Consider the following 23,992-nt stretch of genomic DNA (forward strand, 5'->3'; position numbering starts at 1 on the left):
GGTCTCGCTATGCAGTTCAGGCTGGCCTTGAGCTCACTTTGTAGCCCAGGCTGGTCTCAAACTTGGAATGATCCTCCTGCCTCAGCCTCCCAAGTGCTGGGATTACAGGTGTGTGCCACCACGCCCAGCTAAAGTACAGTTTTTAAAAAGGGCTGGGGCTGTCGCTCATTGGTAGAGCGTTTCTCTAGCATGAGCGAGCCCTGGATTCGGTCCCCATGACCAAAAGAAAAAAGGTGTCTCCTAATGAAATACAACTTTTTGTTTTTTAGTTCTCATACCTACAGATTAATTAAAACAGTTCATACTGCTTTTTCTTTAAATAGATGTAGTACTGAGAAATGTTGCTTGCTTACATAAACGTGGATGAGGAGGGAGTGCAGTTTATTGTAGCAGTAACACTCAATTATTTGAATTCTTTCTGAAGGATATGCCAAAATTACATCATAATATGTCATCAAAAATTATTTTCAATGATCTGTCAGCTGACATCTCAATTAGGTCCTCCAAACTTGGTGGGAGGCAAAGAATTAGAAACTATTTAACTAGCAAAATAAGTAAGGTCATTAGTTATTCACTTTACTTTTTCTGGAAAATATACTCTTAAAAAATAGTGTTACTAGGATGTCTGTAGTAATGATTATTTTGTTACTGTTTCAACAAAAACTTGTATACCATGTACCCATTTGAAAGAGTTGGGGGAAATCAAAATCTTATTAGTTTTAGTATACTTTTCCAAGTGATCATTCTGACAAAATGCTTTTGTTGTGTGATATGCTTTTACATACAGTTTTGTCAAAACTTTGTGGATATAGATTTGCCCTTTCAGATAATGAAAGCTGGCCAGTAGCACACGCCTGTAATCCCAGCGCTTGTGAGCTTGAGTCAGGAGGCTTGCCGTCAGTTTGAGGTCAGCGTGGGTTTTACATAGCAAGACCCTGTCTCAAAGAAAAGGAGGGGTGAGAAGATGACTAATATAATGAACAAACTCAGTTTTTTGCCAAGCCAGTCAGCCACATTAGATTTACTTCTTTACTTAAAAAATTCTGTCTTCATTTTTCAGTTCACATAAATTGCATAGTAAAACATCCCTCTGACAACTTTATCAGTTGTGGAAGCATCAAAACTGAGCACAAGTTGACTCCATTTTTCTTTTTTAGTTGGTTGGTTGGTTGGTTGGTTGAAGACAGGCTCTAACTCACTATGGTAGTCCAGGCTGACTTTGAACTCACTGTGTACCCCAGGCTGGCCTTGAAGTCATGGTGATCTTCCTGCCTCAGCCTCCTGAGTGCTGGGATTACATGTGCACCACCACGCCCTGCTGTTGACTCCAGTTTTCATACTTCATTTTCGTGTGGCACAGATGTGACTCCCTAGACCTGCAACACATCTGCATAGTACAACCTCAGTCAAGGGAGAGTAGAGTCAAGACTTGTTTTTAAAAAATGTTTATTAAGATACAATTCACCCATTTATAGGGTACAGTTCAGCAGAATTTTAAAAAATATACAATTGTGCCCCTATTCCCACTAAGTTAAGACACTTTCATCACACCAAGAGGAAATCTCATTCTCAGTAGCAGTCACGCCCTAGACCCCTCACCTACACCTGACTCCTCCGGCTGAGAACATTCGCGAGCATCACCTGATCGATCTGGGCTATGGCTTGGGAGCACTAGGCATGCGCTCTACCACTGAGCCCCTCCCCTGCACTCTGCCTTATTTTTATGGTTTAATACTATTTCTTTATATAGTTCCTCCACGTTTTATTTATCTCATCATCAGCTGATAGGAACTGTTTCTAATTTGATATTTGGTAATTCCCAACACCCTGTTTTCCAACAGGTAAAGTAAGAACAGCTTTATTGAGATATAATGCACAAGCCGGGCGTGGTGGCGCACACCTGTAATCCCAGCACTTGGGAGGCTGAGGCAGGAGAATCATTGTGAGTTCAAGACCAGCCTGGGCTACAAAGTGAGCTCAAGACCAGCTTGAACTACATAGGGAGACCCTGTCTCAAAAAGACAAAAAAAAAAAAAAAGAGAGAGAGAGAGAGATAATGCACATACCGTACAATTCACATACTTAAAAGTGTGCAGTCCAGAGGTTTGGTGTAGTTAGAGCTGTGTGCCATCACCACAGTGTTAGCATATTTTATTACCTCCAAAACACCCTCGCCCTTTAGCAGTGCAGCCTCCTTTGCCCTTACATCCAGCTACCAGCCCTGGGCAACCACAAATCTACTTTCTGTGTATAAATTCGCCTGTTCTGGTTATGTTGTGTAACAACAATCAGTGGACATATCATGCAGCTGCACCACTTACATTATTCCCACAGCAGTGTATGAGGTTCTGATTCCTCTGTAACCTTCCCAACACTTTCTTCTTTCCATCCCAAAGCTTTAAAAAAAAAAAAAAAATACAAAAAAATAGGTAAAACACTTTCCTGAAATTAAAAAGTAATTTAAAGTGGGAGAAGGGGGCTGGGGATATAGCTCAACAGCGCAACACCTGTCTGGCAAACACAAAGTCCTGTGTTCTATTCCTGGTACGAATGAATGAATGAACGAACGAACGAATGAACAGTGGGGGAGAAAGGCAAGACCATTCTCATGCACAGACGTTGGAGCATTCCTATGTTAAACATTGCCAATCTGCTCCAATAAATGTCAAGATTTTCTTCATCATTTCTGTCCCGTGCAGTTGTTTTTACCAGGTTGCAGTTCCCTTTGCCATAGCAGTGGTCATAATTAACTCCTTAAATTCGCACAGTCGTCCTTGGAGGGGCTGGGGCCGGAGTTCATAGGGAGAGCATGTACTCAGCATGATGAAGAAGCAGCCCTGGGTGCAATTCCAGCACTAGAAGAAAAGGCTGAGACTCTGTCAGGCTTTTACCCACCACCTTTTTTGCTACAATTTGCTTCACATTCCTCTACCATTTGCAGTGCTGTGTTGTGTTTTAAAGCTCTGGTTCAACAGTGGTCCCACAAGTCTCAAAGTAAAGCATTCTGTGATCATAGTCAAGGGTGAAACAACATTCTAAGAGGAAAATCACCTTCATGTCCATTGTGTTAGTCTTAATATATCTGGAACCGGAATTCCCAATAAGGGCCAGAGTACTTCGTTCCCACTGTTACTCTTCAGCCTTGACAGAAACAGGTAAAATGAAACCCTAAATGGGATTTCTGGTGCTTTGAATAAAGAAAGTTTCACCTACACCCGTACTATATTTCAATTTGTTTTGTTTGATGTCCTGGAGGTTTTTATATTCTAGAATAAGGCATAAAGGCGAAATTCAGAATGGGTGACAATTGGGGTTTGTTTGACTGCATTTGGAGCATGGGAGGACAGTTATAAAAGGGGAAGATAGGAAAGGAGCAACCAGCAGGGTGTCTGGGTGTAGGCGCATTCTCACATCAGCTCTGGGAAAAGCACATGTGAAAACAGACTGGATTCGTGAAAATCATCTTGTACCTGTACCCTGAGAAACACGTACGTTTGTGAACTGGAGCAGTGGTGGCAAACCTGTGGCACGCATGGCTGTTTGTATCACTGAAAGCTCCAAGAGATTTGCTATCACTGCCTTAGAGGACTGCATGCCCCAGTTTTAGAGCACTGGTCTAAAAAGATGCTGCAGTGTGGTTCAGAGCTCAGAAGACGTGTACGTTGAGGACAGCAGTTGGCCTCATGGATGTGGTATATGAGTGCAGTTTAACTGAGTGAGAGTGCTGAAGGAGTCATTGGAGAAGAGGGGAGAGCCAGGCATTTGGGCCTGATTCACACTTAAGGAGTAAACCCAGGAAGAAGAGGTGAGAGGAAATGCCCACCACAGTGTCAAGTCTGAGAGCCAATAGAAGGTCTTCAGTCAGGCTGGCCAGCAGTGAACTGGGACAGAATGAGACCTGAAAGACGACTGCTGCAATGCCACACAATGGGAAGAGTCCTCCTGCCATTTACGCGGCCATCCTAGCCTGGATTTAGATCCAGAGACGTGGTTCTGGGGGCTGGGGAGACAAGATCAAGGACAACAAATCTCATCTCTGTTGAGCTCCCTCTTGCTGTTTTGTAGATGGTGGTCTTCCTACTGTAGCCACACCCATGGGCGGGTGGTTAGCCAGCAAGATTGCTGCTTTTATAAAGACACTAATCTCATTCACAACCCTACCTTCAGGACCTAATCACCTCCCAGAGACACCGCCTCCTAATGTTAAAGCAGTGAGCGTTAGATTTAGGAGACACATTTCGTCCATGACAATGGCTACAGTTGTACATTCTCATAATAACTACATCTTATATTTGGGATTTCTTCTAGGTTTAGCATGAGCTTTAACAGACATAATCTGAAATACTACGTATTACCGAAAAAGCCTAAAAAGGTGGCATTTGATTGCTTAGAATGGATCAGAAAGCATCACCCATGTGAGTATAACCATGTGATGAATTATATATAAAAGTAATGGAGCCAGGTGTGCATGCCTATAATCCCGGCACTCGGGAGGCTGAGGCAGGAGGATCATTGCAAGTTCGAGACCAGCCTGGGCTACAAAGTGAGCTCAAGGCCAGCCTGAACTGCATAGCAAAACCCTGTCTCAAAAAGGCACACACACACAAAAGTAGAAGTAATGGATAAAATGGTTTTTTAGCACCATAATAGAATTTATAAAATTGCATATTAACAGTTTCATTTTGCATTATGATAGCACCAAATTGCTATTTATAGAGCAGAATATTGTAACTCTCTCAACTCTAGAAATTATAAAACCTCATTTGGTTAGATAACAATAAGCCCTAACAGAAAATATATTAAATACTCCCTCCCACATATCCATATTATAATTCCTGGTTTCAGTGTCTTTCCTCCGGTTTTGATCAGTGCATGAATAATTCAGCCCTTTGTTTTAGTAGTTTCTCCCAAGTGTTTGCCTTTGAGTTCTATTAACTAAAGTGAGATTCTGAAGTTCATAGCACTTTTCCATGTAACTTCTTTTCTATGTCTTGAGCATTTTCCCATGTCTTTTATAAACTTAGAAAACACTTTTACTAGTTACAGCATATTTTATTCCACAATTTTCTATCTTGACTATTCCCATAATGTGCCCATTAAAATCTTCCTAATTTTTAAAATTACAAAGAAAACTTTTGGCAAAAGTCCTTATACCACTTTATTTCCCGGGTTAGTTTCCTAGGAGGAAGCTGAGTCAAAAGACATTTCTAAGGTTCTTGATAAGTATTGCCACATGATCTCTACAGAGTTTGAATAAAGATGACTTCCCAATAAGCTGATATGGAATAGAGCCTAGGTTCTGTCCAGGTCTGTTTCAAGAGTCATTCACAGAGACATGATTAGAAGTCAGATCTCATTTCCAGGGCATGAATTCCTTGCTGGAATTATTCTGTGTGATCATCCTGTTAAAAGCACTGTAGAGATCTGTTTGTGGTTCATATATTTCAAAGAAGGTTATGTAAAGCTAGGCGTTGTGGTGCACACCTGTAATCCCAGGATACAAGAGCGCGAGGCAGGAGAATCACCATGAGTTCAAGGCCAGCCTGAACTGCCTGATGAGACCCTGTGCTCAACTCCTGCACCTCCCAAAGAACATAATATAAGCCGTATTATTTATGGGAAAAGTCCTTGTTTCTCAGCACTGTTTTGGTCTCTTGGCAGATGATTCAGGGATCATTTACTGCCTGTCCAGGCGGGAGTGTGACACGATGGCAGACACACTGCAGAAGGATGGGCTCGCTGCTCTGGCTTACCACGCTGGGCTCAGTGACGCTGCCAGAGACGAGGTACAGCACAAGTGGATCAACCAGGACGGCTGCCAGGTACCGCATTTTACCTTAAACGCAGCAGACATCAAAATAAGTCTAAAATTGTGTCAGTGGTGTAGTAGATAACTTGGGAATGTTATGGGAGGAGAAAGAGGCAAAAATATCTATGGGGAAGGGGGAACTGAAATGTTGTTTACTGGCAGCAGAGGTAGGGGTTTAAGCTAAGAGTAGTATGTCCAAGGCAGACAGCAGGATAGTGAAAACTGTAAGAGTAGTCACATATAGTCTGAAGAGATCCATGGCATGTGTGGGACTGAGGCTGATGCAGAGATCCTTGCGAGTTCGAGACCAGCCTGGGCTACAAAGTGAGCTCAAGGCCAGCCTGAACTGCATAGCGAGACTCTGCCTCAAAAAGACCCCCCAAAAAAATATTTTTTTTCTAAAGTTTGCCTGGAAGAGCATTCAAGTAAAAATCACGAAGAATTTGGCAAAAAAAAACCAAAAACGCATGAATACAAGTTTGCAATATATTATATACAGATCAATGGAACAGAAATTGAGAAATAGATTGGAAAACTTTTAAAAACAGTGAATAATATGGAAATAATATGGAAGGCATTAAGAATTAATGAAGAAGCAGGGCTGGGGATATAGCTCAGTGGCAAAGCATCTGCCTGGCAAGCGCAAGGTCATGAGTTCAGTTCCCGATACCGGAGAAAAACCAAAAAAAAAAGGGGGCGGTGGCTGGGGATTTAGCTCAGTGGCAAAAGCGCCTGCCTGGCAAGCGCAAGGTCATGAGTTCGGTTCCCGGTACCAGAGAAAAACAAAAAAAAAAAAGAATTAATGAAGAAGGGGAAATTGTTCAGCTAGTGGCATAGGTTACCTGGTGAGGGGAATCATTTTAGATTCTCATATCAAAATAAACTACAGATAAATAAATATTGTTATTTTAAAATGAATTCTGAGTAGAGAAAAAAATCTAAGCTTAAAATTACTTCCAGAAAAAAAAAAAAATAAAATAAAATAAAATTACTTCCAGAAGAAAGTAATTGGTACAAATTATTTAATGATAAGTACTTCTATGTCAATAAATATAATTAAGAGGCCAACAACAAATTAGGAATCTGTTTTCAACATTTAAAACATAAGCACTTAAAAAAATAATAAAATAAAACATCAGCACTTGTAAAATTTTTGTTGTTGCCCTAGTGACTGAACTCATGGTCTTTGTGCTGACTTGCATTCCCAGTCCTTGTTTTATCTAGAGACAGTGTTCGCTAAGTTGCCCAGATTGGGTTTGAACTTTGGATCCTCTGTCTTGGCCTCCCAGAGCACTGGGACTATAGAGGTGTACCACCACTTCTGCAAACCTTGTAAAATTTTGATAAGAAAAACATGAGTTTCAAATAGTAAATGAACCTAAGCTATAAACAAATCACTCAAAAGTAAGAAATACTTCTACAGAACCCTAAGTACAAATTTAGAAGCTCAATTTTGCAAGCCAGATGTGATGGCACATGTCTGGAACGCCAGCAATCCAGAGGCTGAGGCAGGAAGATCACTGCAAGTTCAGGGCCAGGCTGGACTACTTAGGGAGTTCAAGGCCAGCCTGAACTATGTATGTAGTGAGACCCTGTGGGGGTGAGGGGTTCAACTTTGCTTATTACTAAAGTTCACATTTAAAAACAGATTAAGTGCATGGTAGCAAATGCTTGTAACCCCAGCACTCAGGAGGCTAAAACAGGAGGATTGTCTCGAGTTTGAGGCTAGCCGGGGCTACATGAGTTCAAGACCAGCCTGAACCGCATAGCAAGACCCTGTCTCAAAAATAATAATAATTTAATTAATTAGTTAAATAAGTAAAAACAGCATATTTTCCTGAAATTAGCAAATTTCAGTTTTTGGTGGCAGTGCTATGAGAGGCACCTTATGAGAGGCTGAGGCAGGAGGATCACCTTTAGTTTGAGGACAGCCTATATTACATAGTGACTTCAGGGCCAGCCTGAAGTATATGCTACTACATAACAAAACTCTTATCTCCAAAAAAAAAAAAAAAACAGGGCCTCACTAAATTGCCCAGGCTAAGCTGGAGTTCCCAATCTTGCCTCAGCCTCCCAGGTAGCTGGGATTACAGGAGTATGCCACCACACCTGGCTCCAGCAGGAAATTTGTTAATGTTTGAAGATGGGAAAGATAGAAAATAATAGAATTCAGAAGTACAAAAATCTTTGGCTAAGAGTATGCTTCAGTGGTACAGCACTTGCCCAGCATGTGGGAGGCCCAGGGTTTGATTCCCAGCACAGCAAAAAATAAGAAAGAGAAGACCAAAGTACAAAATCTCAACCATTACAGAAAGAATACTGAATAGAATAAAGAAAGGAAAAAAGCCCAGAATGCAAAAATCTAAAATTTAAGAATGCTTATTCCTAATCATGCATGTAATTAAAGATAATTTTTTCCAAGTTCTTTAAATCTTTATGTTAGTATAAGTATTCTGTAACGAAGATACATATTATTTAACAAAAATATATTCTTGTAATAAAGACATACATATGGCCAGGCCCCCTGGTGCATATCTGTAATCATGGCACTCTGGGAGGCTGAGGCTGGAGGATCATGAGTTCAGTTCCAGCCTGTACAACTTAATGACTTGGCAAGACTCTGTCTCAAAAAAAAAAATTTTTTTTTTATTTTAAAGAGTAAAAGAAGGGGCTGGGGATTTAGCTCAGCAGCACAGCGCCTGCCTGGCAAGTGCGAGGTCGTGAGTTCGATTCCCGGTACAAGAAAAAAGACAAAAAAAAATAAAGAGTAAAAGAAGGATAACAATAATGGGGGGGCTTACCAAATTACAGACAAAAGTGGTAGGAAATTATCTATGGTTATTGTTTTACATATTGTTATCTACAAGATAGTTTCTCAGGAAAACAAATAGACAAATAATAGTGAGTTACAGACAAAAAAGGTAGGAGATTATCAATAGTTGTTGTACTATACTTAGGTATCTTCAAAGTGGCTTCTAAAGAATATAAATAGAACTATACATGAGTGACCTATTGAATAATCAGTCAATAATTCTCAATGGTTGTTGTAGGAAACACATAATAATAAACATGGATCCATTTATGAAATAGGATAGGAACAATACAAACATTACAGAGTTATGGATAGATGAGTAGGAAAATATCAATGACTGCTGTAGTACATGTTGGTATCTTAGAAGTGGTTTCTCAGGAAGACAGAGATACACAAGAAGGATCTAACAAGTAGTTACAGCCTAAGGGTTGTCAAAAATCAAGTGAGCCGTCTGGGGCCAAAGCCTTTTTTTGTAATGTTTTCTCTCCAGCCTCCCATCGCACTGGGACCCCACAACCAGTTAGTGTCCTCTCCCCAACTGTCAGCACAGGCAGCAGGAATCCTGTTGCAGACTTCTCCGGGGCTCCACCACAGCCTGTACTATCAGGGGAAGAAAGGCTTTCAGGGAGTCTCCGCATGTATTGTGCAAGGTCCTCCTGGTTTACAGCTTCCGAGCGGCTCTCATGACCCCAGTGCACAGGACCTCTGACCCCTCGGGCTTAGTCTGCATTCTCATGTTCTCTGAGTCCTTGTTCAGCAGCTGCTCCTCCGCTGACTCTGGACCTTTCTGGTTCTCAATGGCAGGAGCAAGAGTGGCCCATTGTATAGCATGTATTCCCAGGGATTTTTCCATGTTTGAATGATTCACACACGTCCTTAGGTGGGCATCTGCAGCCGGTGCATGGTGGGCCAATTGTGTCATTGTTTCTCTGTGTCATGATAGTTCTCAATTGAGCAGCGGCGGCCAGCCTGAAGGCTGGCGCACAACAGCGCTCTCAGCCACATGGCTCCCCGTGCGCTGGGGGCCCTCCCTCCAGGGGCCTATGAGGCAGGGAGCGAGCTGCCAGTCGGAAGACCGGCACTCCCCGCCCCTGTCTCAAAATTTTAAAAAGGGCAAGAGATATAGCTCAGTGCAAAGGCCCTGGGTTCAGGCTTCAGTACTGAGGGAGTGGTTTAAAACATTAGTAAGGTCTAAATTTTTCTGCTCTCAGCCTAGCTAACCCTTACAGTAATGGTATGATGTAAGCTTGTACCACCTGGACAGCTGATCTTGTTAGATTCACGAGAGAGACTGATCTTGTTAGATTCACAAGAGAAACTGAAACTTTATTGTCTCCATAAAAAATGGTGCTACCCTGAAGTTTTAAAAACAGCACAGAAGTAAAGGAACTTACAGTTCAACAAAGCCAGTGTTCCCAATTAAAGAAGTCAGAGCTTTTAGAAAGGGCTGGCCAGGCATGGTGGCACACGCCTGTAATCCCAGCACTGGGGAGGCTAAGGCGGGAGGATCGCTGCAAGTTCTAGACCAGCCTGGGCTACAAAGTGAGCTCAAGGCCAGCCTGAACTGCATAGGGAGATCCTGTCTCAAAAAGACAAAAAAAAAAAAAAAAAAAGAAAGGACTGGCGTCATTGTATCCTCACACCGCACCTGCAGACCCTGCCGCACAGCTGTATGCTCACCACCAGCCAGGGAGGCCCCGGCCGCGCATGCTGCACAGCCTCCCACCGCCGGAAGTGACAGTAGACTCCTTCCTAGGGGGTCTCCTCTGATCAAAGCGCCGTGAGTCTCGATGGACGACTCACTGAGAGTGCAGGCAACGCCTTCCCAGAGTTGCTGTCCCATGCCTCGTAGCTTGCAGTTCTTCTCTGGTACTCACACTGCTGAAATCACGTCATTTAGCTGCAGTCTGGCTGAACGATATTTCCATTGCTTTTGAAATACTATTCTTGCAGTAGTGATTCATGTTTTTAAGTGCTAAAAAAGAACTTAGAGCTTTATTTGTATAATGTAATTTTTGCCTGTAGATACAGCATTTTGGTCTGGGTTAAATAGGTCCTAAATTGGCAGCTGAAATGGGTATTCTTAAAAACTAATTTGTTGCGCCCCTGAAATGTGACTGTCACTTTGCTTCCTAAGTAATTTGGTTAGGCCAAGATCCACAGTCCCTGGCCTTGTTGTTGTTTTTTAATATAAGCTGCTCTCAGACTTTTATCCTTATATGTTTCAACCTAAAATTTCACAAGCTTGACTTGGAAGTCTGCTGCTGGATAAAAGGAGGTGGGGTGTGACGAGCGGTGGTCAGCACTGGAGCAGGGCAGGGTGCCGTTGTTGCCTTCTGCTGTTCTGAGCATCTCACCTTAGTCATGCGAAATAGTAGGAACAAGTCAAGATACTAAAGTACATTTTAAAGTAAAATAAGGGATAGAGCTGCTAGAAGCATCTATTATTAAAATATTCCTTTAAATGCATGGAGTCTAATAGGATTTTGCTTTTATATCAGGTTATCTGTGCGACAATTGCATTTGGAATGGGGATTGACAAACCCGATGTGCGATTTGTGATTCACGCCTCTCTCCCTAAATCCGTGGAGGGTTACTACCAAGAGTCCGGCAGAGCCGGGAGAGATGGAGAAATCTCCCACTGCGTGCTTTTCTATACTTACCATGATGTGACCAGACTGAAGAGACTGATAATGAGTAAGCCAAGCTCTTGGGACCATCCATCATTTCTAGTCCCAGGAGATTAATCTGCTCTTGCTGTTGTGGTACTTGAGTCCAGTTTTCCTTAAATAGTAATACAGAATAAATGTCTAAGCCAGAGGCGTAGTGCACACCTGTTGTCCCAGCTACCCAGTATCAAAAGTTCAGGGCCAGCCTGAGCAATTTAGCAAGATCAGAAAATGTGAAGGGTTGTGGGTGTAGCCCTGTGCTAAGCCACTTGCCTAGATGCGAGGGAGGGGGTTATGGAATTCCATTTTAGTTCATTTTTATTATAAAAGCAGTGCATGTGTATATATAAACTCAAATCATGCAGATATATACAAAGCAAAACATTTCCAAATCATGCCATACAGTTTTGCCCCAAGAAATAACTTCAGTAATTGGATTCCTTTGTATCTTTCAGCCTCAATTTTCTCAAGCATCCTTGCATATAGCACATATTCCAAAGAAAGATTAAAAGGGAGGGAAATAATGAACTCTTATGTAGCACCATGAAGAAATAGAACAAAATTGGGTGCAATGGAGTGTGCTTGTAGTCATCGCTGCCAGGGAGGCTAAATCGGGAAGATTGAGGCCAAGGGTTGAAGAGTGAAGTATGTGGCAGCCTGGGCAGCATAGTGAGACTGTCTCGAGAAAAGAGAAAGACAACCAATAGCGCTGGAGCCCCTGTGCACCCTAGTTCTTCCTCATCCCCCTTCTCCCCCATTAGAGGCAGGCAACATCTTGTAGTTGGTGTTTACCTCCCCCAAATGCATGTATTTTAAAATGTAAGTGGGAAAACGGGGCTGCTTTTGGAATTACCGTTTACTAATCCATTTATGCCAAAGGTTGCAATTTTTTTAATTTTTTGCATGAAGTTCTTATATTTTATCTAGAAAAAAATCAAGGAACAAGAATTTGAAGAGAAAAAAAATTTTTATGTGTCATTCCAAAGGCATAAAAGGTTTAAACCAGTCCGCTCTTGATAGATATTTAGATGTGTGTTATTTTTCATTTGTCAGAAATATAGTAGTAAACATCCTTGTTCTGCTGTTTTTGAATATTTGTGCTTCGTTGTTGTTGTTACCGTTGTCAGCGGAGCTGGGAATTAAGCCCAGGGGCTTTGCCCTGGATTACATCCCCAGCCCTCTTTTATCTTTTATTTTGAGACAGGGTCTCACTAAGTCACTGTTGCCCATGCTAAGGACTTGAATTGCAGGCTTCTTGCCTTAGCCGTTTAGAGAGCTGGAATTACAGGCATGTGCCAGCATGCCTAGCTAGTGCTTATTATGTATATAGGATAATTTTCTAGACTTAGACTTTCTGGGTCAAAATGAATCACATTTTAGAATTTTATTATATCTTTTGCCCATTTTTCTGCTCTGTGGTGATAGTTAAATATATTTCCTAAATACATTTCTCTATATTGAGACTGCTTTCTCATTAACACTGGCAGAGATGCTGAGCATGGCAAATGGCATGTACCAAGCATAGTGCCAAACTCTGAATGTATCTTATTGCCCTATTTATCCATAACAACCAGCTTTTGAGATAGAATCACTCCTGTGGAAAAAGCAAGCTTCAGACTGATTTTGTAACTAACTTGTCCCCAAACCCCTGAGGGAGTAGCAACTGGAGCAGCGGGAGTAGTGGCCCAGGATGTTTACCAGTGGCATTTTGTATAAGTCCAAACAATCTAATACCATCATTACCCGGTCTGGTAATTATGATGGGTAACATTTCGTTAGCACTTAACTATATGCTGTTTTAAATGCTTTATAACATGTCTACTCATGTTATCTTCATAACAACACTAAAAGATAAAACTATTACAATGCTGGGTGCAGTCACACCTGTGTGTAACCCCAGCTACTTGGGAGACTAATGCAGGAGGATCTTAGCCCAGGCAACTTAGCAAGACCCTGTCTCAAAATTGTAAAAGGCCTGGAGATGTAGCTCAGTGGTGAGTCACCCTGGGTTTAATCCCCAGTACTGGAGGCGAGGGGAGAAAAAATGAAAAGATATTACCCTCTTTGTTTACAGAGGAGGAAAATGGGATCCAGAACTAGTAAGAGCTGAATGGAACCCAGGTTAATTTGACTACAGAGGCTATGATTTTTGTGCTACTTAAAAATGATTCTCGGGCTGGGGATTTAGCTCAGCAGCACAGCGCCTGCCTGGCAAGCGCAAGGTCGTGAGTTCGATCCCCGGTACCAGAAGAAAAAATAAATAAATAAAAATAAAAATAAAAATGATTCTCAACCACTTTGAAGATACCAAAGTATAGTACAGCAACCATTCATAATCTTATACCGCTTTTGTCTGTAACTCTCTATTATTTGTCTCTTTGTTTTCCTGAGAAACTATCCTGTAGATAACAATACGTAAAACAACAACCATTGATAATTTCCTACCACTTTGTCTGTAATTCGGTAAGCCCCCTATAACTGTGTTATCCTTCTTTTACTCTTTAATAATAAAAAAAAAAGATTCTCAGCAAAATTTTAAAAATGGAGTGTTTACATTTGCTTTCCTGTTAGTGTTTTTAAGTGAATCCTATGGCAGTCCCCCATTTGTGGTGGTTTTTCACTGATGATTTTTGGACTTTACAATGATGTGAAAGCTGTCTACACTCAGTGGAAACTGCAGCAGGAATTTTTAATTCTGATGTTTTCCTGGGTTAGTGGTGTGCAGTCCAGTCTTCCCTCACGGTGCTGGGCAGCACTGCAGTCAAAGGGTGTACAGCTGACGTTCTACATAACGCTGTTGCTAAGCTAGCATGTATAGCATGTTAGTTAGGCATATTAAATGTGGTTTTCAACAAATGATATTTTCAACTTAAAAGACATTTATCAAGATATGGTTCCATCATAAGTCAAGGGACATTTGTATAAGTCCAAACAATCTAATAAGTGTTTAACTCCTCATAACCTAGCAACCATTTAAAAAATAACACTTATGAACTGGAAAAAAATTTTTTGAGACAGGGTCTTATTGTGCAGGCTGGTCTTGACTGCACTGTGTAGCCCAGGTTGGCCTCGAACTTGCGGTGATCCTCCTGCCTCATCCTCTTGAACGTTGAGGTTACAGGTGTGAGCCACCATGCCTGGCTCCTTTGTTCTTAAGTAGCCATGATTGCTGATAGAAAGTGTGCACCTTCTGTTTTTAAACCTTAGAATCAAATCAGACATGGACAGTTTCATTTTATTTCACATTCATTTTCTTGAGGTACTTGTTTTTAACCATAGCAATTGCCAAAACTCCAGCTTACAAAGATGGGATATTACTAGAAGAAAAGTTATATAGCACAATCTAATATTGAACTACCTCAGAGAGTTTGTGTGGTATTCAACAACATGAGGTAATGGTGTTTCCCTAAATTTAAATATCTCTGTGAGGTTACTGCAGCAGCCCGGGCTTCTTGGCATGCAGGTTGGTTGGTTGGTTAGTTGGTTTATTTATTTCTTTTCCGTGCAATGCTGGGGATTAAACCCAGGGCTCTGCATGCTTCGCAAGTGCTCCGCCACTGATGGTACTCCCAGCTGCTAGCATAAAATTTTGAAAGCACTGGCTAAACTGTCTTGACCTTAGATACTCAGGAGCATGCACAGTGTACTGCCAGAGCCAGGCCCTGTCCGTTGAATATTCAGTTCACCTAAGGCTAATGAAGCTATGGAGAAAAAAAAAAAACCTTAAATTTAGGGGCTGGGATGTAGCATAGTGGTAGGAGCTTGTGCTTATTTGCTTATGCGTTAGTGGTGTGCTAACACCGATTTTTGATTCAATCTCTAGCATCCTAAACAAACAGACAAACAAAAACTTTCCAGTTTGCAAAGCTGACATTCCTGTAAGATAAAAATCTTGAGGGGTGAACATAAATATCCAATGAATTACAATACAATATGATGTTATATTGACCTAATGGTGTTAACAGTAGTTTTCATGTTTGACAAAGTTCTATGAAAGCTGGGCATGGCGGTGCATGTCAGACAGGAGGATTGACAGTTCAGGGGCAGCCTAGCAACTGAGCCTGACTTTATCTCAAAATAAAAAAGACCAGGGATACGGCTTAGGGATAGAGCACCCCTTGGGTTCAATCTCCAGTGCCAGAAAAAATAATAATTATAATAATAATAAAGTTCTTTGAATCTATTCTAAATATCTGTGATATTCTCTAGCTTTCTACTATAATGAGTATATTTACTATGCTCTTCATCTCTTGCAGTGGAGAAAGATGGGAACCATCATACAAAAGAAACTCACTTCAATAATTTATATAGCATGGTACATTACTGTGAAAATATAACAGAATGCAGAAGAATACAGCTTTTGGCTTACTTTGGTGAAAATGGATTTAACCCCGAGTTTTGTAGGAAACACCCTGATGTTTCTTGTGATAATTGCTGTAAAACAAAGGTAAAACAAGAAATTTTAAAAATCCTTTTATAATTAAGGAAATGACCAACTTATTTCTTTTCTTAATTTAAAAAAATAGATACAGGCCAGAGATACAGCTCAGCAGCACAAGCACCTGCCTGGCAAGTACAAGGTCCTGAGTTTCATTCCTGGTACCAAAAAATTTAAAAATAAATTTGTTTGTTTTTTTGTTTTTCTTTTTTTTCTTTTTGAGACAGGGTCTCACTATGCAGTTCAGGCTGGCCTTGAGCTCACTTTATAACCCAGGCTGGTCTTGAACTTGCAAGGATCCTCCTGCCTCAGCCTCCCAAGTGCTGGGATTACCGGCATGTGCCACCACACCCTGGATGTAAAAATAAAAAACATAAAAAAGTAGATACAAAGTAGATTCCACCATGTGGCCCCAAGAGACGAAACAAGGGAGAGGATTCTCCACTATTGTAATTTGAAATAGAGGCATTTATAAAGTATTATGTGGAATATCTTTTCTTTAGCATTAGAAGTCTATAAAAAATATATTGGGTGCTGGACATGGTGGCACACACCTGTAATCCCAGCACTTGGGAGATTGAGGCAGGAGGATCACCATGAGTTCCAGGCCAGGCTGAACTACATAGGGAAACCCCCCTCTCTTTTATTTTATATATAAAATTAAAATATAGATAGATAGATAGATAGATAGATAGATAGATAGATAGCATCTGCATGTCCAAAATGCTGAGGTTGCATATGTGCACAGATGGCTGACGGTTGTTTTAAAATCTAACAGTAACCTGTGTTTGAAGGTCTCATTCTCAAAAGAAGGAAGAAGAATGTGTACTTTCTGAATTCAAATCACTTAAACTACTCCTTAAAAAAAAAAAAAGCAAGCTACATAATCATGCTAATAGCCCCTGGGTGGCTTTATATTGGAAGACTCCCAAATTCACACAGGAACATGGTGTGGCTTTTCAGAATCATGAGCACTTTTGAGTATTGCCAGGACAAAGAAATGGGATAAATGAAGGCACAAAAGTCATCTAGCAATGGTGACATTAAAAAGTGGACAGCTGGGGCTGGGGATTTAGCTCAGTGGCAAAAGCGCCTGCCTGGCAAGCACAAGGTCGAGAGTTCGATTCCCGGTACTGGAGAAAAACCAAAAAAAAAAAATTTACCTGTAAAACATGGACAGCTGAGGCAAACGAGAGGGAACTAGTAGGAGATGATTTTTTTAAAAGTATTGACAATAGCACCACCCAAAAGAGGTTAGAACTTGCAAATTTGCATGGACAGTGTTTTTCGTTCCAAAGGTCATCATGCTGATGGAGGAAGGATGAAGGACTGTGTGTGTGTGTGTGTGTGTGTGTGTGTGTGTGTGTGTTTCCTACCCACAGGGTGCAAGCACGTGTTTGAAAGACAAGATATATGTCTGTGAAACATCATAAAGAAGATATGGTAGAGTTCTAATTATCCTACAACTCAGAGAAGAGTAAACATTTAAACTTTATTAGTTTTTCATCTTAATTTTGGTCTGGAAATGAATTACAATAAGTCTACCACAGTTAATGTTAAACTGTAGCAACTTAGACATTACCTCAATTATAGCAAAAGGTAATGTTTTTCTTTGTAGGATTACAAGACAAGAGATGTGACTGGTGATGTGAAAAATATTGTAAGATTTGTTCAAGAACATAGCTCATTGCAAGGAACAAGAAATGTAAAGCATGTGAGTCCCTCTGGAAGATTTACTATGAACATGCTGGTCGACATTTTCTTGGGTAAGTGATCTATGTTGTTATTTGAAGGTTTTTTGTTTTTGTGGGTTTTTCGTGCTGGGAATCCAACTCGGGACCTTGCACTTGGCAGGCAGGCAGTGTGCCACTGAGCTATATCACCAGCCCTATTGTTTGAGTTATATCAATTGAAAATAAATTGCTAAAGAATTAATTACAAGTACGTAGAAAAATCTCTTACCTATTTTCTTATAAAACTTAAGGATTTCTGGATGTACCCCCGGGACCTTTGCCCTGAGTTATATTCCCAGCCCTTTTTTATTTTCAGATAAAAGAAAAAATTTTAATGAACTATATTTTTTGTGTGGTTTTGGTTTTGGGTTTTTTTGTGTGTGGTACTAGAGAGTGAACCCAGAGCCTTCATATTGAGCTGCATCCCCAGCCCTTTTTTAATTTATTTTGAAAGAAAGTCTCACTAAGTTACCAGGCTGGATTTGAACTTGTGATCCTCCTGCTTCAGCCTCCAAGAGTGCTGGGATTATAGAAGTGTGCCGCTGTACCTGGCTATACTAGTTATTTCATATAGTTTATGTAAGTCACTAACATGAGAGGCGTTCTTACACAGGAGAAATAATCATAAAGCCTTTGCAGGTTTATCTGAGTAAGCTGGTGTAACCTGCCTGGTGAACTGCCTGGAACTAGCCTAGCCAAGGAGGCAGCCTGGGCTTGTGTCTTCTCTTTGCTTGAGGTCCCATTAAAATGGTAATAAAGAACCCAGCGTGCCACACACCTGTAATCCCTGTGCTCCAGGCCAGCCTGAACTGCAAACCGTGACCCTGTCTCAAAAAGGGGCAAGGAGATTTTACACCATCTTAGGAAAGGAACGAGCAGCGCATATGAGAAAAGCAGTTGACTTTTAGGAAAGATAAATGGGTCGTTAGGAGACTAGATGGGCATCAAAGTAGTCTTTGTGACAAGTCTGTTTAAGTGTGCTATGGGAACTTCTCATAAGATCAACCTTCCTTGATGCTCCCCAGCGAGGGAGCTGATAACTTGAATTCTTTGAGGGAGGCTCTGCTTTTTGGCAGATGAAAGACTGCAGGAGCTCGCATGCCTTCTCCTCAAAATAATTTTATGCTACCGTGGCATATTGTGGACCCCATCAGAGACAGTCCTGGAAGCCTGAAAGAAAAAAACAGGAACTAAAACCAGCCTGGCGTCACACTGACCCCAGCAACCCTGGAGATGGGGCAGCCAGGAAAGGGAACACAGCAAGCAGAGGCGCCGCTCACCCCATGGTGCAGTCAAGAGCGGTCCCTACCAGTGGATAGGAAGAGTGAGGAGCAAGTTCTGTACTGATAACAGTGAATAACAGATGTGACTTCTCAACCGAAAAAAGAGAAAGGCACATAGAAACTCCAGGGGACAGATTAACCTCGATTACAGGGCAGGACAGGACATAAATGCTATCTCGATGATATAAAAATAAAAGTGCGTAAATCAGACCGCAAGCGGTGTGGGACGGCCTGAAGTGCTCATCACCGCTCACATAGTCGGGGAGTGCACAGGCATTCTCTCTAAGGGCACAGAAATAATCAGTAAGTGAACCAGTACTACGCAGTGAGCAAAGCTGGGGTGGGGAAGTGAAGGGGGTGGTCTTGTCGTTCACGGGGCGGGGGCAGGTTCGTGTCAGGTGGCCCTGGCTGGTGGGGGACTGTGAGGTTTCAGGTTCTGTGTGGAGAGAACCACCAGAAGAGCTGAAAACAAAAATTTTAAAAGAACTTAGTGACTGCTGGGCTGGCCGTGCAGCTCAAGGCAGGAGCTCGCCTAGTATGTTTAAGGCTCTGGTGTCCATCCCTAACACTGCAAGAAAAAGTTAAAAATAAATAAAAATAAAGAGTGATTGCCTCGGAGGAGAGCAAGGCTGGGCGGAGAAAGTGGGACAGAGGAACGTTGCTTGGAATGATAAACCCTCCGTACACTATTTCCCCCATGTAAAGTGTATAAGGTAACTAACAGTTTCATGCATTTTTAAAAAATAGCCTAAACTAGAGTAAAAAGATGGTTTGCTCAGTCCCTCAGAATGACCTATCGCTCGGGGCTGGGGATTTAGCTCAGCGGCACAGCACCTGCCTGGCAAGCGCAACGTCATGAGTTGGATTCCCGGTACTGGGGAAAAAAAAAAAAGAATGACCTATCGCTCTACATTACAGTACATAGAAAATCAAAAAATACGTGCACTCAAAAAAAACTACTTCCCCAGTCGCATATTTATCATATTGCAACTATCATTTACATTATTCTGTATGACAAGATATAAGTATTTCCTTAATTTAAAGTACTTATATTTCAGGGCACATTTTTCTACTGTAAAAATGCTGTGATAAATAGCCTTTTAAACAAACGTTTGGCTACATCTCTGATTATTCCTTTCATGTAGATTCCTAGGTCAGTTTTTCTCACATTCATCAGTTTCTCCTGAACTCTTACAAGTGTTTAAGGAAAGCGTTTCTGTTCGTCCAGCTTTCTTAGTTATCCTCCACCGTAGGGTGGTTCTGCGTCCCCCAGCCCACCACGACTAGAGCAGCAGCCCTGACTCTGTAGTGTTCAGTAATGCAGATCATTTGCAGAAAGAAAATACTTCAGTAATTCAGTGTAGCTGTCCAAAGGCCATCTGAAATTTGCAATAATGTAATTATTTGGAACTCTTTAAAGTTAAAGCTTTCCAGAGTAACTGTTAATTTGATTGTTATCAGATGTCATGGGCTTTTTAAAGTAGATTGTTAGAGTGAGATTGTGTTCAGGGTGGAGACATTAGTAACTGCAGTGCTGGGATGGGAGGCAAAGCAGTGGGCGCTGCCAGCTGGCCGCAGAAAGAGGTTGTGTCCACCTTCCTGTCCTCACCTCCCACCTTGAGCACCTGGGCAGGCATTGCTCTTTGAGCTGAGAGTTTGCATGGGCTTCCTCAGGGAGGATGACGAAAAGTACATTTAAATACTTGGATCATAAACCAGAAGCAGTTTTAATAATCAGGGCCAAAAATTGTCCTTATAAAGCTGATTGTTGAGGGCTGGGGATTTAGCTCAGCGGCACAGCGCCTGCCTAACAAGCGCAAGGTCATGAGTTTGATTCCTGGTACCAGAAAAAAACAAACAAACAAACAAACAAAAAAAAACCTGATTGTCAGAGGCTGGGACTGTAAGTCAGTGGGAGAGCACTTGCTTAGCTTGTGCAGGCCTCTGGGTTCTGTCACTAACATTGCAAAAACTTTTAACTGATTGTCAAAAATTTTTTGTGGCTGCATCAGTAATGCACAATTACCCTAATATAGCACAGTAATATGAAGCTATTGCTATTTCTATAAACTTCAGAGCAAAGAAATCAAAGTTTTGTAAATGGCAATAGCTTCATATTTTTAAAGATAAACTTAATTTTGTTGTGGTCTTTGGTCAAGTGTATGTTACAAAAAGATGAGGAGGGCATGCTGGTATAGTTTGGTGGTAGGAAACTTGCCTAGCATGCATGAGGCCCTGGGTTCCATCCCTAGCACCAAAAAAAAAAGAGAGAGAGAGAGAACAAACAACTGAGGCCGCGGCAGCTCTGTGGTAAAGTGGGAGCGAAGCATGCACAAGGCCCTGGTTTGGAGGAAAAAGTACATGCAACCACAGCAATTTTTAGAGTTCTGTTCACGTCTTCTCGTTGTACAAAAATGAGTCTATGTGAAAGTCTCTTTGTGCCACGGGTTTTCCTGTGAAATAGACAATCTATTCTTTGTGTCCAAACATGCCCATAAGTGACATAGCCTCTTGCATACGAGAGGACGATGTCCCTAGTTTTACTCACCTAACCTTTTGTTCCTCCCTAGGGAGTAAGAGTGCCAAAGTTCAGTCAGGTATATTTGGAAAGGGATCTGCTTATTCACGACACAATGCTGAAAGACTTTTTAAAAAGCTAATACTTGACAAGATTTTGGATGAAGACCTGTATATCAATGCCAATGACCAACCAATTGCCTATATCATGCTGGGAACTAAAGCCCAATCAGTACTAAATGGGCATTTAAAGGTATAGTATTTTAAATGTTTATTTTATTTTATTGTCTCATGATCAGTGAACTAAAATATATTACTGCAAAGTACAAAGCTTACGGGTACTAAATTTTTATATACATACTCTCCTGTAAGAACATATTCTGATCTTTTAATTGGAAAGAGATCTTAAAATTGAAACCAAGTACTATAGCATCTGATAAAATCAATTAATGGGTTATCCGCTCACTAAATCTTCATCAAATAAGCATTTATCAAGAGGCTATGCAGTGTGAAGCCGTGGAGGTACAAAGATGAAGAACAAGTAGCTTGCTAGGTGCTCGGCAGAACAGAAAAATAATAACACAGCAGTGAGTATGATTAAGCATGCCAGGCGTGGTGGCACACGCATGTAATTGTAGCACTCGGGAGGCTGAAGCATGAGGGTCGTTGTGAGTTCATGACCAGCCTGGGCTACAAAGTGAGCTCAAGGCCAGCCTGAACTGCATAATGAGACCCTGTCTCAAAAAGACAAAAAGAAAAGATGTCAAGTAGCACCATCATCCGGGTGTAAGCATGCATCTCCCCACTCCTATGATTTCTCTCTCTCACAAGGTAGACTTTATGGAAACAGAAAATTCCAGCAGCATGAAAAAACAAAAAGCTTTAGAGGCAAAAGTATCTCAGAGAGAAGAGATGGTTAAGAAATGCCTTGGAGAACTTACAGAGGTCTGCAAATCTCTGGGGAAGGTTTTTGGTGTCCATTACTTCAATATCTTTAACACTGCCACACTCAAGAAGCTCGCAGGTAGGAACGCGTGCACTGCCTGTCACACAGCAGTCGGTGGGCCGGAAGTTCATCTCCTGGGGGCTCAGTGATAAATATTAACAGAAGTTAATCATTTTCATTTAATCTCTGTACTGAAAACTCAGAGAAACCATTTATACTCACTCTTGAGATAAATTCTTTCAGATATATAGTTTTGAATATATAGTATAATTTTAACTTTATACTTTCCTCTAAAGGTGCATATTAGGATATGGAAAATTGTAACCTGTGCCGATTATTTGCCTGCTTTACTATTATTACCTATATTTATGAACAAATGCCTTTACAATGAACAACTAAGTTCCTTATGAAAGCAGGCTATATTTGTTTGAATCTGGATCTAGCATATTGCTATGTGTTTCATTAAGAAATAATTTGCTGATGGTTATTTCCATGGATTGAGATAGCTCAATGCAGAATTTCAGTAGCAAAGTCTCTGGGAAATAAGTTGCTCACATAATGGTCTGGTGCACGTTATTTTCTGTGTTCTTCCTGCATAAAGTGTCATAATCATGAGCCAAGCATGGTGGTACACGCCTGTAATCCCACCACTCACAAAGCTGAGGCAGGAGGATCACCACTTCGAAGCCAGCCTGGACTATATGGCAAGTTCAGGGCCAGCCTGGACTACATAGTGAGACATTGTCTCAAAAAATTAAACAAATGTCATACTTTTTTTTTTAATTGAGACAGACTCGCCATATAATTCAGGCTAGCCTTGAGCTCACTTTGTAGGCCAGGCTGGCTTTGAACTCACAACGATCCTCCTGCCTCAGCCTCCCAAGTGCTGGAATTACAGGTGTGCACCACCACACCCAGCTCATACTTATTTTTGAGATTCTAGCCCGTTTTCAATTCACATTCCTTCTACCAAATCACTTTTTGACTCAGTTGTCTACGTCTTTGTGTCATCACTAAAATGCCCATGGTTTTTATTTGGTTTTTGTTTATTTGTTTGATTGGTTTGCTTTGGTTGTGTGTGTTGTTTTGCTTTCTTGTGGTACTAGGGCTGGAACCCAGGGCCTCGTGCATGCTCAGCGTCCATCCTCACATTATCTGTTTGAATGGTGGTTCTTTTCTGATGGCACCAGACACCAGAAGTTGTCAACAGACAGTTGCACATCTCTCAGTGACAAAATGTAGCCCTGCTTTATCTACTCTGGCATCTTTTTTAGGTCATGTAAAACATTCGGCTCTTACATGTTGGGAATTGTGAAACCAAGGTCATGTCCTCAAAGACAGAGGGTACTTAATTAGTGCCAAGTGTATTCCCCTTACTGTGCCCTGCTTTTCTGCATAGTGCTAATCACAGTAGAGTCTTGAAGACATTTCATGTGGCAGTCACACTCACCCGTTAAGGTACCAGCAGGGCAGTGACTCTTTTGACCTCTGGCAGTGTTACTAGCCTTGACTACCCATACGCATGTGCAGTAACAGCTCCGTACTGCTGCCGTTTGGCCTTCAGCAGTTGTAAGGCACATCTTGAATTCAAGAATGCGAATATGGGAAAGAAAATCAGAGACTTAGTTTTTTCCTAGGCTATTAGTACAGTTTCCTAACTGGTCTCCTTACATTCGATGTGGATATGATACATACTTTAATCTTTCCAAAATCATTAAAACTGTAACAGCTCTCTAGATGAAATACAAATTCTGTCAAGGGTCTACATTTCTGCTCGCCTCTCCC

At 41.3% G+C, this 23,992-nt stretch overlaps 1 protein-coding gene and 1 long non-coding RNA gene across 5 annotated transcripts in view; one reads left to right on the top strand and one right to left on the bottom strand.

The window, feature by feature from the left end:
* Positions 1-23,992, top strand: part of Blm (Bloom syndrome, RecQ helicase-like) — an 85,113-nt gene that overhangs the window by 53,838 nt on the left and 7,283 nt on the right. For 3 of the 4 annotated variants that reach the window (XM_005381505.2, XM_005381506.2, XM_013512656.1), the window contains exons 13-19: positions 4,309-4,415; positions 5,662-5,822; positions 11,123-11,318; positions 15,547-15,737; positions 17,347-17,494; positions 21,315-21,514; positions 22,093-22,285. In XM_005381505.2, coding sequence (XP_005381562.1) covers positions 4,309-4,415; positions 5,662-5,822; positions 11,123-11,318; positions 15,547-15,737; positions 17,347-17,494; positions 21,315-21,514; positions 22,093-22,285 — 1,196 coding nt within the window. Of the gene's footprint in view, positions 1-4,308; positions 4,416-5,661; positions 5,823-11,122; positions 11,319-15,546; positions 15,738-17,346; positions 17,495-21,314; positions 21,515-22,092; positions 22,286-23,992 lie in introns of those variants that run through there. The other variant, XM_013512657.1, reaches the window with a different exon arrangement.
* Positions 10,256-22,284, bottom strand: LOC102015314. Its single transcript, XR_260386.1, has 3 exons — positions 22,203-22,284; positions 11,285-11,405; positions 10,256-10,978 (listed from the first exon to the last, which is right to left on the bottom strand). It is a non-coding gene; the product is annotated as an uncharacterized LOC102015314 (long non-coding RNA).

The sequence above is a fragment of the Chinchilla lanigera genome, unplaced genomic scaffold (genome assembly GCF_000276665.1).
Source record: "Chinchilla lanigera isolate Chin_1 unplaced genomic scaffold, ChiLan1.0 scaffold00015, whole genome shotgun sequence".
Taxonomy (NCBI): Eukaryota; Metazoa; Chordata; class Mammalia; order Rodentia; family Chinchillidae; genus Chinchilla; species Chinchilla lanigera.